The sequence below is a fragment of the Oryx dammah genome, unplaced genomic scaffold, assembly GCF_014754425.2.
Source record: "Oryx dammah isolate SB20612 unplaced genomic scaffold, SCBI_Odam_1.1 HiC_scaffold_5, whole genome shotgun sequence".
NCBI lineage: Eukaryota > Metazoa > Chordata > Mammalia > Artiodactyla > Bovidae > Oryx > Oryx dammah.
In genome coordinates, this window is record NW_024070189.1 from 90,886,484 (window position 1) to 90,899,198 (window position 12,715).

The 12,715-nt window shown below is 45.3% G+C and overlaps 1 protein-coding gene across 5 annotated transcripts in view; it reads right to left on the reverse strand.

Moving 5' to 3' along the window:
* Positions 1-12,715, reverse strand: part of SAFB2 (scaffold attachment factor B2) — a 29,038-nt gene that overhangs the window by 9,476 nt on the left and 6,847 nt on the right. For all 5 annotated transcript variants that reach the window (XR_005721244.1, XR_005721245.1, XM_040242044.1 and 2 more), the window contains exons 5-13: positions 11,172-11,234; positions 10,451-10,478; positions 9,020-9,530; positions 8,543-8,592; positions 7,940-8,040; positions 5,194-5,343; positions 4,993-5,105; positions 1,383-1,513; positions 13-104 (exon numbers count right to left, since the gene is read on the reverse strand). Coding sequence is in view for 3 of the 5 variants with exons in the window: in XM_040242044.1 (XP_040097978.1) it covers positions 13-104; positions 1,383-1,513; positions 4,993-5,105; positions 5,194-5,343; positions 7,940-8,040; positions 8,543-8,592; positions 9,020-9,530; positions 10,451-10,478; positions 11,172-11,234 (1,239 nt within the window). In the remaining 2 variants the exon portion in view is untranslated. The remainder of the gene's footprint in view (positions 1-12; positions 105-1,382; positions 1,514-4,992; positions 5,106-5,193; positions 5,344-7,939; positions 8,041-8,542; positions 8,593-9,019; positions 9,531-10,450; positions 10,479-11,171; positions 11,235-12,715) is intronic.

Here is a 12,715-nt window from a genome sequence, read left to right on the forward strand (position 1 = left end):
GGCAATACTCACTCTCTCCTTTGACCTGCTTGTGGTTTTCACACTGATGACAGGCTCCCCTTTGGATTTATCCATCACAACAGTTCGTTCCATTCCTCTGCTTCCTTCAGGAAAAAACACACTGTCTATGAACGCACGTTGACACCCTCCCTCCCCGACCACAGGTGGGCCCCAGGCTGACTGGGGGCTCTGGACATGCCTTCCACGACTGCTGCTAAGCTCTGGAGCCTTGGTGCCCCCACTCGCCTCTCCGATGTGATAAAAAGCGCTGCTGACATGGCAACATTGGGTGTGAGGTGGCTGGTGTCCCCCGACTGGCCTTTACTCATCTGGGGTGATCTATTCGAATCTTACGGCATAAATGAGGATCAAAGTGCATTCTGCAATATGGGTGCAAACATTTGCCACCTGCGGGCTTCCTTCACCCCCACACTAAACCCCAGCAGCTTCAAGGTGAACCCAATCGGACGTGTGTTCCGCCCACACATCTTGGGAAGCTCTGCACAACCCAGGCCCCCATATTCCAAGTCAGACGCTGCCTGCAGGCTCATGCGCCCTGCCAGGTGGGTGAGCTCCCCTCATTCATCTCCCACAATGAAGGCTTCCAAACTGATTTTCTCTCAACAACACAATTAGCAGGCTCTAACCACCCCAACAACTACTGATTTAGGGACATTTACAATACTTGAGGAACATCTTAAAAAACAAGCCTGTCTTGAAACTGCTGGCAAATTATCCCAAACACTTGAGATGTAACTTGTAATGTGCTATACCAAATTCCCAGGCTCCAGATGGCTGGGTTTTGTTTGGGCAGGGGAGGGGGAGGGTGCACACGTTGGTTTTATTTTTTCAACAAAGTGCTCTGTGGACTCGTGCAAACCTGAAGGTCAGAGCACAATCAACTTTGATAAAATGACAACAGAGGTGAAGTGCCCCACGTGTGGCTGCTGCAATGGTGCAATGGGTGTACATCCTGAGATTTCCGTTTTCTATTTTTCCCTTTTTTTAAACTATATCTAGTGTTAACATAAATGCAGGAAAAACTTGATGACAGAAGAGCAGAATCTCACAGAATCAGTCACAGGAACCCAGGGCACCTGGCTCTTGCAAATCCCACACTTTATTCTGCCAGAGACTCAGGAAAAGCAAATACCCAGGTCACTGAGCCACCGATCAACACAGACCCTCACCAGGAAAGCTCTGGGTCTCTGATGCTGCAGACAAGCTCCCTTCAGCCACTTCATCGCCGAGGCTCTGGTGCTCTCAGCACTTCCTGTACTCAACTCAGCTCAGCCAAGGGCACCTGCTGGGCCCTCGCTCCACACGCCCACTCACGGCCCTTGCCATCTCTTCCCGTCTTGTCAACACATAACACTCATCACCTGATTTTGTGACTCTGGATCGATTTTCAGGTCCTAATTTCAGCTCATTTTCATCTTTCTCTTCCTTTTTAATGTCTTCAGGCTCTTTTTCCTCCTTTTTCTCCATCTTCTCTTCCTTCTTAATGATGGTTCTGTGTACAAAGAAACAAAGTTACTACACCTGAACTCCTGAGAGTCCCACAGGAGCAGGTCATTCTTTCACACACAGCAAACCTGCCCGCTGGCAGTCAAAGGGGTAGAATTATTTGAAAACCATGGGAAAGATAATACCCTCTTCAGATACAGCCCCTTCCCACTGAAGTTCCCTGCTACACCTAGGAAACTGCTGGATGACACTGAAGGCTCACAGGGTGTTTTCCCCAAATGCTACATGCACCAGTACATCAACAGACCCACAAGCAGACATAGAAACATCCCAACTATATAGAAAAGCCTGTTAAAGACTAATTTCAAAAGCTTCCTTTTGTATTTGTGGAATATTATTTTTATCTTTTGTAGGAAAAAAAACACTTTTCCCAATAAGTAGAGTGTAAAACCAAATGGAGGTTCAGCACAAGGATGGGTGGTGCCGCCGCATGAAGCAGTGGTTCCCACCCAGACCACCTGCACACCACACTCCGGGGAGGCTCAATGCCATGTGATGTGCCAGCAAACATGAAAGCCGTTAGTACTGTTTCAACTGAAGGCAATCTCCTGCTAAGCAGTCAAGTACCTCACGGCTGCCATTCAGTCTCCCACATCCTCTACTGGTGTTCGTCTCAGTCCATGCTTACTGAATGCCCGCTGTATGCTAGGGTCCAGGCTGGGAAAACCAGGCCCCATGATGTCTGCTAACAGGCACCCCCTGCCCTCTCTTCCCACCAACCAGGCAGAGTGTGGGAGGCCTGAGGAGTCCTCTCCCAGGCGCCCCTCAGCTCACCCTTCCTTCCTCCTAAACTTCACGGATGAAGCTATCATCTTTAATTGGAACCATTCACTCTAAATGCTTGTAATGTACTACTTTCCCTTTAAAACACAAAACACTATAGATACAGCTCAAGTCTGCACCCTGAGACAGCCACCACGGATGCCTTTACTGTCAATCATGTGGCTCCGCCTCTCCTGGCTTTACATGCATGTTCCTATAACCATGACGCCCTCCAGCGATGCTCTAAGTTTCTTAAGACTGACACAGCAGGATGGTCCTTGTGCTGCTCTATCACACCTTCCAACCCATGCTCTGCCCATCAAGCTGTGTAGACACACTGCACAGATGTGGATCCTTTCGCCTGCTGCACCACAGTCCTCTGTTATTCACCTGGTTCTCCTCTGACAGACTAGAGATTGCTTCCTGGTCACTATGTGACTGCAAGAGAAGTCCCCAGGAAACGCCTTTGACATGCTTCTTCCACTCTTGGTGTGGGAACCCTCTCCCTCCCAGGAGACCTAAAAGACATCTTGAAAGGAGATGCCTCCTACTTGTTCCAGACTCACATGCCACTTCCTAGACACAAAGGGACTTCTCAGTATCACAAAGTTAAGTGATTTCTTTTCTTCTTCTATTTTTTTTTGGTTGCACTGTGTGTCTTGTGGGATCTTCGTTCCCTGGCTAGGGACTAAACCTGGGCCATTGGCGGTAAAAACACAAGAGTCCTAACCACTGGACCAGCAAGGAATTTCCTAAAAAGCAATTTCTAAAACACTAGATGCATATATACAGCAAAAGTGTCAGCCCTGGGTAGTGAGATTATACTTGACATCTGAGTGCACTTTCTAAACGGCAATTTCATAAAAACTCATCCAAGACCAGCCCCCTCTTCAGGAAAAGCTTTTCTATGTCCCTTAGGCTGATTTCCAAACCTAGAAATTCTCAAAACGAAAGGTCAACAAGGGTGTCCGCTAAAGAAAGAGTAAGATTAAAATCAAATTATAAAATGCTCCTAGATCACCTATGTGAGAGCAGTCTGGTTTCAAACAACTTAAACTTGTCACCCAGGTAAGTGCCCCTATACAGGGGGAAGAGCCCCTGCTTGCCACAGGCCCATTCCACTCCCTTCCCAGCTGCGCCTCCTCCCACACAGAGCACAGGCCTCACAGCATCATTCCACTGGTTGTGGAACCCACCTGACAAGGGCTCACTAAAGGGGCCTGCACTCCCTTCCTTGCCCTCGTGGCTTCCCGTGTTCTACCAGAATTGGTTTTCAGAACCTCTGACAGGATGTGTCTCTTCGGAGAAGTTGCCGATAAAATTACCATCTCACCCCTAATACAAAAAGGCTCACCTGACATGCATTTCTCCAGGGTTTATGAATTCCAATTTGGCTATTTCATTTCCAATAAAGATCAATAAGAACATCTTTAAAAACTAAGTTTAACTTATGAATATAATTTTGCCCCTAAGCATGTTTACTTAACCATAAATGTTCTTACATAAAAAAAAAAGAATAGAATTACAGAAGACTGACATTCTCAGCAAAGGATTCAACTTTTAGAGTGTAAGTGGACCTAGAAATGAACATAAATTGTGCTGCCAATACAAACTCACGGCAGATACTCTACCTTCTAAGAAAGCCACCCTGTCAGGCACGTCAACAGTCTACCTCCTCAAAAGACATAAGCCTACTGTTTTGATAAAAGTATCAACAGGGAATGCCTGCTTTGAAAGATCTGTCCTTGTTTTCATCTTGATTAAAGACGCAGATCACCTCCTTTATAAAAATAGTACCTCAGACCTGCAGTTCCCAAATAATAGTTCAAGGTACACCAGGATGGGTCAACTCACAAGTGCCCTGGGATACTTTAAATTTTGAAAAGAAAAAAAATATACGCTATATGTCAGATGCTAGGAGCTTTTGGTTACTCATCTCAATATGAAATCAGGCTATACTCCTTTGGGTAACACTGGCTTTGCAAAGTTGGGCTTCTGTAGTTACTGTGATAAAATATAAGAACTGCACAAAAATCAATGTGGATCAGGAAAGATTTCAAGGTTTGCAAGGCCGTGCAACAGCTCAGAATGTCTAGAATGAAGTAAAAAATATAGCTGACTCTTGAACAATGTGGGGTTTGGGGTGCTGATCTACCACATAGTCAAAATCAACTTATAACTTCATAATCAGCCCTTCCTATCCACATGGTTCCACATTTGCAGTTTCAATCAACTCTGGCCCCACTGTGCTGTCGTTATTTACTCCTGAAAAAGCTCCCCATGTAAGTGGACCCACTCAGTTCAAATTTGCCTTGCCAAAAGGTCTTTTAGTCTGATATCTGTTTCAACAGATAACTAACTTGTTTGAACATAAATCTCTATGCTGTGCTCAATCGTGTCTGACTCTTTGCAACCCCATGAACTGCATGCAGCCTGCCAGGCTCCTGTGTCCATGGGAATTTCCAAGCAAGAATACTGGAGTGGTTTGTTACTTCCTCCTCCAGGGGATCTTCCTGACCCAGGGATCGAACCCACATCTCCTGCATTGGCAGGCGGATTTTTTATCACAGCAAATCACTGGCTCAGCGATTTGAACATGAATATTAAGATGCAAAACCACCTGAGATTTAAATGAGGAGCTGGTGACCCAGCGGCTGCCACTTGCCGTCCTCCCAAAAGAAAGGTTTTTAAAAAGCACCTTACTTTTCAACTTTGATCTCCACTGAATGATGTCTGTCAACACTAGACAATTTTTCCTTCTTCACTTCGCACTCTTTTCTGTCAGACAGCTTTTTCCCAGAAGGTTCGTTTTTGGCCTAAAACACAACATAGATAGAAATGGCTCAGGGACCAGGTCTTCTGGCCTGTGAATCCTTCAAGTTCCAGCAGCAAGGACGGCCTTACCTTCTCAACAGAGATCATCCTTCCATGAAGCTCAGTTCTGTGGAGATGGCTGATACACTTTGTGGCCTCGTCAGATGTTGACATGGTGACAAACCCATAGCACCGGGCCCCAGGACTGCGGGCATTGGTCACCACTTTGGCTCCAACAACCTTCATGAGAAAGGGTACTCTAATTTTCTCATAAAAATAACCACACTATGTGTCAAAAATTACCTGCAATTAATTGATCATCAGAATTATTTCTACTTGTTTGCACTTTTCTGAAATTGTTGTTCCTCACAAGGATTTATTAAAGTACTTCTAATTAATCCTGACCTATCAAAATACAACTGCTTTTGATACAAGATCAACTCTCACAATGACAATATAAATAAAAGCTAAAGACAGAAGTCAGTAACCACAACTTCAGTAACCTCGAGACAAATGAAACTAGAAATACAACAAGATGCAGCTAAAGAAGTTCTAAGGGGAAAGTTCATTGCAATGAATGCCCACATCAAGACACAAGAAAAAACTCTTGATAGATAATGGAAGGAATCAGAATGCAAACTAGTCACATATACCAGAAACAGCTAATTAGCCATATATCATCAAAAACACGTAATGCAAAGTCAAGCAGATAAAACAGGTACAAGCCACGCCCCCCCAAAAAAAACATGGCACAGAGCAAGAAGACAGATTTAAAGCCCACCATACCAATGCTCGTGTCAAATGTAAATATTCCCAAAGGACATTCGAAGTGGCAGCTGGGACACACAGAGAGCCTGAGACACGTGAGCCTGGGCTTTGGCTCTGACCTTCTCTGACTCAGTTGGTCAATGAGAACAAGTGTGCTCCTCTCTCTGGACCTCCTGTATCCAGCTCTAAGATGGTGAGGGGACCCATGCTCCCTAGGTTCCCAGCAGACCCTGACATTCATGGTTTTCCACATGGGGATAGAGAACCACTGCCCACCCTGCAAAGGGAAGCCCCGATATGTCCAAAACACCCCATACAGGGCCAAAAGGGAAAGAGCCTCTGCTGAGAGGGACACAGATGTCAGTTCTCACATCAGAGACGAAGTTCTGCTTTCTCCCCTCTCCTCAAGGTGAGGGGCTGGGTCATTTGAGCATTCCATCCAACTAATTAGCCATGCCAAGGCATCACTTCTAACGGCAGGTAAGCCCAAGTGAGAACAGACACCACAGAAAGCGCCCAGTTCCCCGTTGGCGCCCCTTCCCCGATTCCCGCCCCCAGCCATCAAGCTTCTTGCAGATCAAGCCTCTGTCTGCACAACCCAGTTCCAGTTCCACTGCACACCCAGTTCCACTGCACACCCAGTTCCACTGCAGGGCCTTCCTGAGTCCTGCTGCCCTGGTCCAACAGCCAGGCACACTCAAAACTCAGGTCTTGGCCTAAATGTCACATCCTCAGTGATAATCACTGAGTCCACCTTCCAAGTCTAAATTAGGTCTTTCTACCATACAATGATGGCAGGCGGTAATCTTCAATATACTCAAAAATAAATACATATGACATGTTGCAGTAAGTTATTTTCCATCAGATGTTAAGACCTAGAACAATGCCTTGTTCTGTTTCAGCTTTACAATCAGTGAAAGTCGTTCAGTCATGTCTCTTTGAGACTCCATGCAATTTTCCAGGACAGAATACTGGAGTGGGTAGCCTTTCCCTTCTCCAGGGCATCTTCCCAGCACAGGGATTGAACCCAGGACTCCCTCATTGCAGACAGATTCTTTACCAGCTAAACCACAAAGGAAGCCCAAGAATACTGGAATGGGTAGCCTATCCCTTCTCCAGCAGATCTTCCCGACCCAGGAATCAAATCAGAGTCTCCTGCATTGCAGGAGACCAACTGAGTCATCAAGAGAAACCCAGTGCCTGATTGTAAATAAGTTAATAAATAGGTTTTTGGCATAGTAGCGTTTTACATCCTTCCAAATGCTTCTCCAGGGTCTTGTCCGCTTCAGTGCCCAATTTCTCATCGAGGAACAAAGCCCTGAGCAAAGTAATGATGACCGGGCAGCCGGGATGACACAGCAACCTGGAACCCCTGCCACTTCCTGCTGAGTGGTACCCTGCTGACTTCTCCCACCCACCACGGACCCCCAGGAGACCAGAAGAATGCTTCATTAGCTAATTCCACGACAACAGAATCGTTCTTAAACATTCCTCAGAAGTTTCTGGATTGTAATATTTTCCTCCTGCCTCCGTGACCAGGAGTTGATTTATTTTTAAGCTACCATCCTGTTCAAATTCTCCAATTATGTACTTAAGATGCTAGAAGATATATGGAGACCAACTCTTCACTTACTATTAAGGGGGAAAAACTCAGTATGCCAGCTGCCAGTGTTTTTTTCTAATTGCTCCACAGCACGTGGAATCTTCCCAGATTAGGGATCAAACCTGTGTCCCCTGCATTGGCAGGAAGATTCCTAACCACTAGACCACCAGGGAAGTCCCAGTTTCCAGTTTGGTAGTGGCTAAAAGACAGTTTGTTCAAGAGAAGCTGCAAAGCACAGCAGGGACACGGAGACTATAGTTTTACACACCTTCTCTGAGCAGCACCTACAAGCTGTCTGCTCCGCCTGTCATCCACTCTCAACCAGGAGACAAGGTTTACTACCCACAACTGGTTAGGTTCCGCTCACCTCCAAGTTTTTGTTCTTGTCTATTTCTTTTCCCCCAACTGGAAATGAGAACCAATATGCCAAGACCAGGTGGGTGGCAGCACATTAGGGGAGTGTACCTTTCCATATTTGCTGAAGAGGTTCTTCAGATCTGTCGCCCGAGTTGTGGAAGACAGTCCACTGACCCATAGATTCCTTCCAGAGCTATTGCTGATTCGACCTGCAGGAGGGAGATGATTACGCTTGGCCTCCTGAGACTGCAGTCCTCTCTTAAACCCTAATGCAATCCAACCTTGATTCCTCTGACTCAAGAATTTAATTACTGCCAACACATGGGACAGATAATGAAAAATCTATATCACAAAAACTCCAATTTTCTTACTCGAGGAATAATCACACCTATGCCAGTTACAAACTGAAATGGCATTCAATGATCAGCTCATGACCAAGATAGCAGTTTCTAAAATTCTATCAGGTAGAAAAATACCTGTCCTATAAAAGGACTTTCATCATTCCATAAATGAGTCTCAACAAAGACATATATTCAAAAGCTCATCAACATTTAAAAATTAGTCTCTCAAGATACAATTAGCTAGCTGATTAATTCCCATGATCCATAATAAAACCAAGTACTGGATCCAAATTGTGGATTCCTGCAGACCCCTCCCTCCCAAAATAAAGAGATCCGAAGGTGACTCCCTGACATGTAAGTTGAATCATACCTTTTTCATCTTTAACGATTGGCTTTATATCTTTTTCTTCCTTAAAAGAGCTAGAGATAAAAGTTAGTATTACTCATACAGGAAAAAAAAAAAAGAGAACTAAATCAAAAGTATGATATGTGCTAAGACTGAATACCTACCAGAAAATTAGTCAGAAATAAAATTTTAACAGGCACCTTTGCAAGCTTATATTGGAAATCTCACCCCCCCAATACAATGTCAGATTCTTAAAAATCAATTCTATTTAGCTGACGATAACACTTAACAATTTAAGAGCACAACCATAGCAGGTTGAGGAAAACAAAAGGAATTAAAATCACCCATTAAAAATACACAAAGAGAAATCAAACATTCTTTAGAGGTAAACTACAATTGCATCAGTCTGGCTGGCCAATTGCAGAAAAACAGCTCATGTGTGTCATTAAACGACCAATGAAAAGGAGATAGCGTCTGGTCTAAAACTGAGAAAAAACAAACCTCATTTTCTGATCAGCGCCCTCACTGGCTGAGGACTCTTTAGGAGCCGGAGGGACTTCATTACAAGCTTCAAAAGCAAACTTCTTCACGTCTTCTTTGCTATCCCCGGGGTCCGGGCTTGAGGCTTCCGGGGGCGCTTCCACGGCCTCCTCGCTACAGGCTTCCGTGTTCTCTGAGGCTTTACTACTCTGCTCAATTGGCTTCTCTAGCCCTACAGGCTCACAGTCCATCCTCTCGTCATCGCCTGTCTGTTCCACGGGCTCCCTTTTCACTACCGCTAACAGGGTGTCTGCCTTGCTCGACTGAGCGTGTGCTGTTGACTCGTTGGCCAAATCTAAATCACCCTCCTCCGGATGGGCGCTGTCAAAAAGGTCCTCTTCCTCCGCAAGTTTTCTGTCTGGCCCCACGCTACTTGTTTCCTGTGCAAATGGCTGCTCCAGCTCGGAACCTTCTTCTTTTACTGGCTCAGATTTACAAGTTTCCCCCAAAATGTCGAGTATTTTCTCATTTTCTACGGATTTAACAGGAATAGAATGGCACAAGGTTTAATTACCAGGGAAATAAAGCAATCACAAATGCGGAACTGGCACGGCGGCCACACTAACACGAAGAGAACTGCTAGCTACACAGAGATTGGAAAACCCGCGGGTACACACACTTAACACTGGTTACACTACCTGCACTCCGACCGCCTATAGAGTAAGCCTCTATGCTACATGGAAGAGAAAAGGCCCCCACAGATTTAAACACCTACAACCGTGTGACAGCTTCTCGACAGTCTCGTCCATGTTTTTGTTCAAGTATGGGTCTTCTCCTTATTTTTCCAGTGTCCAAGGTGCTGAATTGAACGTGATCACCATTCAAGGACAGCTCGACCTTCAAATTTCTTTGAATTTCTTTTAACAGAACAGTCCAATAGGAAAACCAGAAATTTCCGCCGGAGGAGACAAATGCAGTCCAGAAGGGGACCAACACGTTGGAAATTTTCGTGGAGAAATTCTGGTTCCTCTTCTGGAATTCAGTCACTTCTCAGGCAATCAGTGCCCTGACCACCGCTTTGTCCTACCTTCACTGCATTAATCTAACGACTGCAGGAAATAACACAAGATCTGCTTCATGTGTAGAAACACATGGAAGAATCACCGGGGAAAGTGGGGCAGGGGAAGTACTTAAATGCCACTCTACATGGTTAGAGAGATGAAAGTCATCACTACATCTCACTTAATATATCTGACCTCCAGAAACCAGAACAGCACTTCCATAGATCTGGTGATACGAATGGGTTTCCAATCTCTGATCCTTGTACGATCTGGATTGTCCACCATTAAAATAATTCATAAGACCATAAAAAAGCTTAAAATATATAAACAGCTTTAAAAGAAAAGTGGGAAGACTTTCAAACCATAACTGTTGTGTTTCTCTTATCAGTACCTGGCTCCAACAGAGGTTCTTCAATATCCTATTGAGAAAAAGAAAAGACAAAACTCACAGAGCACTTTAATGTTAGCCCGTCCAATCCCCCCTTGCAGTTAGGCCTCTGCAATTGGCAACAACTTCCCAGTCCAGGCAGAGATCACCCAGATGACTGCTTTAGACATCACACCAGATCTGAGAAAAATCTCTCTCCCAACATGGAACTTTATGTGTAACTGGGAAGTGTCAACAAAACCATTTATCCACCCTGCTGGACAGCTCTCCCTAACTCCACCCTGACTGAAGACACTAGCTCCTGCACTTTGCGAGTCCGGCCCACCTATTTCTGCAGCCCTCCACCTCACTTCCACCTTGTTTTGTCCATCTTTGCAACAGGCCCCAAAGTCTTTACCCTTTCAACTGGCTAATTTCACTGGCTCGCCAGACCTCAACTCTGACAGAGAAACTCCTCTGGGAATCCCTCTAGTGTTTGTGTAACCCAATCACCTGCACTTCTCCCTTCTGGTTACATTCTTATTGGTCATTAACACCATGCCCACTAGGCTGCAAACCCTGACCCCGACAATTTAGCTCACCCGCTTATGCTCAGCTTCCCGCAGGACCAAAGTGCAATGGGTTGTTTACACACACACATGCGCTCTCACTCATTCTTTTTCACTGTGGAAAATTCACCACTCATGTCAGGTTTCTAGCCGTGCAGAACCAGACAGTAACCTACCGGAGGTACTTTGAAGTCCAATGATGAAGCATCCAAAGTGTTCTCGAAGCCTTCGCCATCAACCTGAAAGAAAAAATGCCAAGACCTCTTTGCACAGACAGAATTATGAGTGCCAAGGCCCACACCGCACCACTTTCCAGGCCACCTACAGATCTGTTTTCTTCACGATGCCAAACGCCATCTGCAAACCCACTGCTGGATCCCAGTGGCTGCCCCTTAGCCACAGGGGATATATCCCAAAGTCCAGTGGCTATCTAAAACTTCAGACAGCATCAGGCCTTAAACACCACGTTTTTCCATACCAATGGACAGGGAGTACATACACCATGGATACACTGGACAAAAGCATGATTTCTGCCCTGGTGAGGATGGTGCAAGGTTTCATCATGTTACTCCGAATGGCATGTAATTTAGAATGTAAGAACTGTTTTATTTTATCTAATATTTTTAGACCCCAGTTGACCACAGGTAACTGAAACCTCAGAAAGCAAAACCGTGGGTAAGCAGGGGATAATGTTACTCTGTTGATCACCTGCCTCCCTGTTTCTAGGCCCGCTCCAGGATCAGGCAGCCCTAGCATCTCGACAGTGGCTCACGGCAGCCGGCACTCTGGCAGCACCAACTGAATGAACGAACGAGTGAGCAGATTCATTCTCCAGGCAGTTTCCCCACACTGGTGGTCAGCATACACTACCCAGCCTCAGATTTCTGAAGCTGACTCAAAGGGAAAGTGAACTTCACATTCCTGATTTTACTTGGTAGTAATTATTTAAAATAACAATAACCTGGCACTTTCCCCTAGTATACTTTAAAACAAATATTTAACTTGTTTTCTTTTTATTATCTACTAAACAAAGGGTTTCCCTGGTATTTCAGCTGGTATAGAATCCGCCTGCAATGCAGGAGACCCTGGTTCAATTCCTCGGTCAGGAAGATACCGTGGAGAAGAGACAGGCTATCCACTCCAGTATTCTTAGGCTTCTTTGGTGGCTTAAATGGTAAAGAATCCGCCTGCAATGTGGGAGACCTGGGTTCGATCCCTGGGTTGGAAAGATCCCCTGGAGGAGGGCATGGCAACCTACTCCAGTATTCTTGCCTGGAGAATCCCCATGGTCAGGGGAGCCTGGTGGGCTACAGTCCATGGGGTCGCAAAGAGTCAGATACGACTGACTGACTAAGCACAGCACAGCATACTAAAGGAAAACTAGTATCTTAAAGGTTATTATATTTGAAAGCTTTCTAACTTTTTAAGTGAAATACAAAAATATCCCTCCCTGAAGATTTTTTTCTTAGGTTTGAAACCTTTTTTGGGGCAGGGTGGGAAAGGCAGGTCATGCAGCATGCAGGATCTTAGTTCTCCAATCACATACTGAACCCATGCACCCTGCTCTAGGAGTACAGAGTCCTAACCAATGGACCGCCAGGAAAATCCAGGTTTGAAGCTTATGACCAGGATGTTTCCATTAACCAAGAAGTCAAGTCTATGCTATGGAAATAATTAACACACAATAGGATCACACAGAGAGAATAAACCAAAGCTCCAT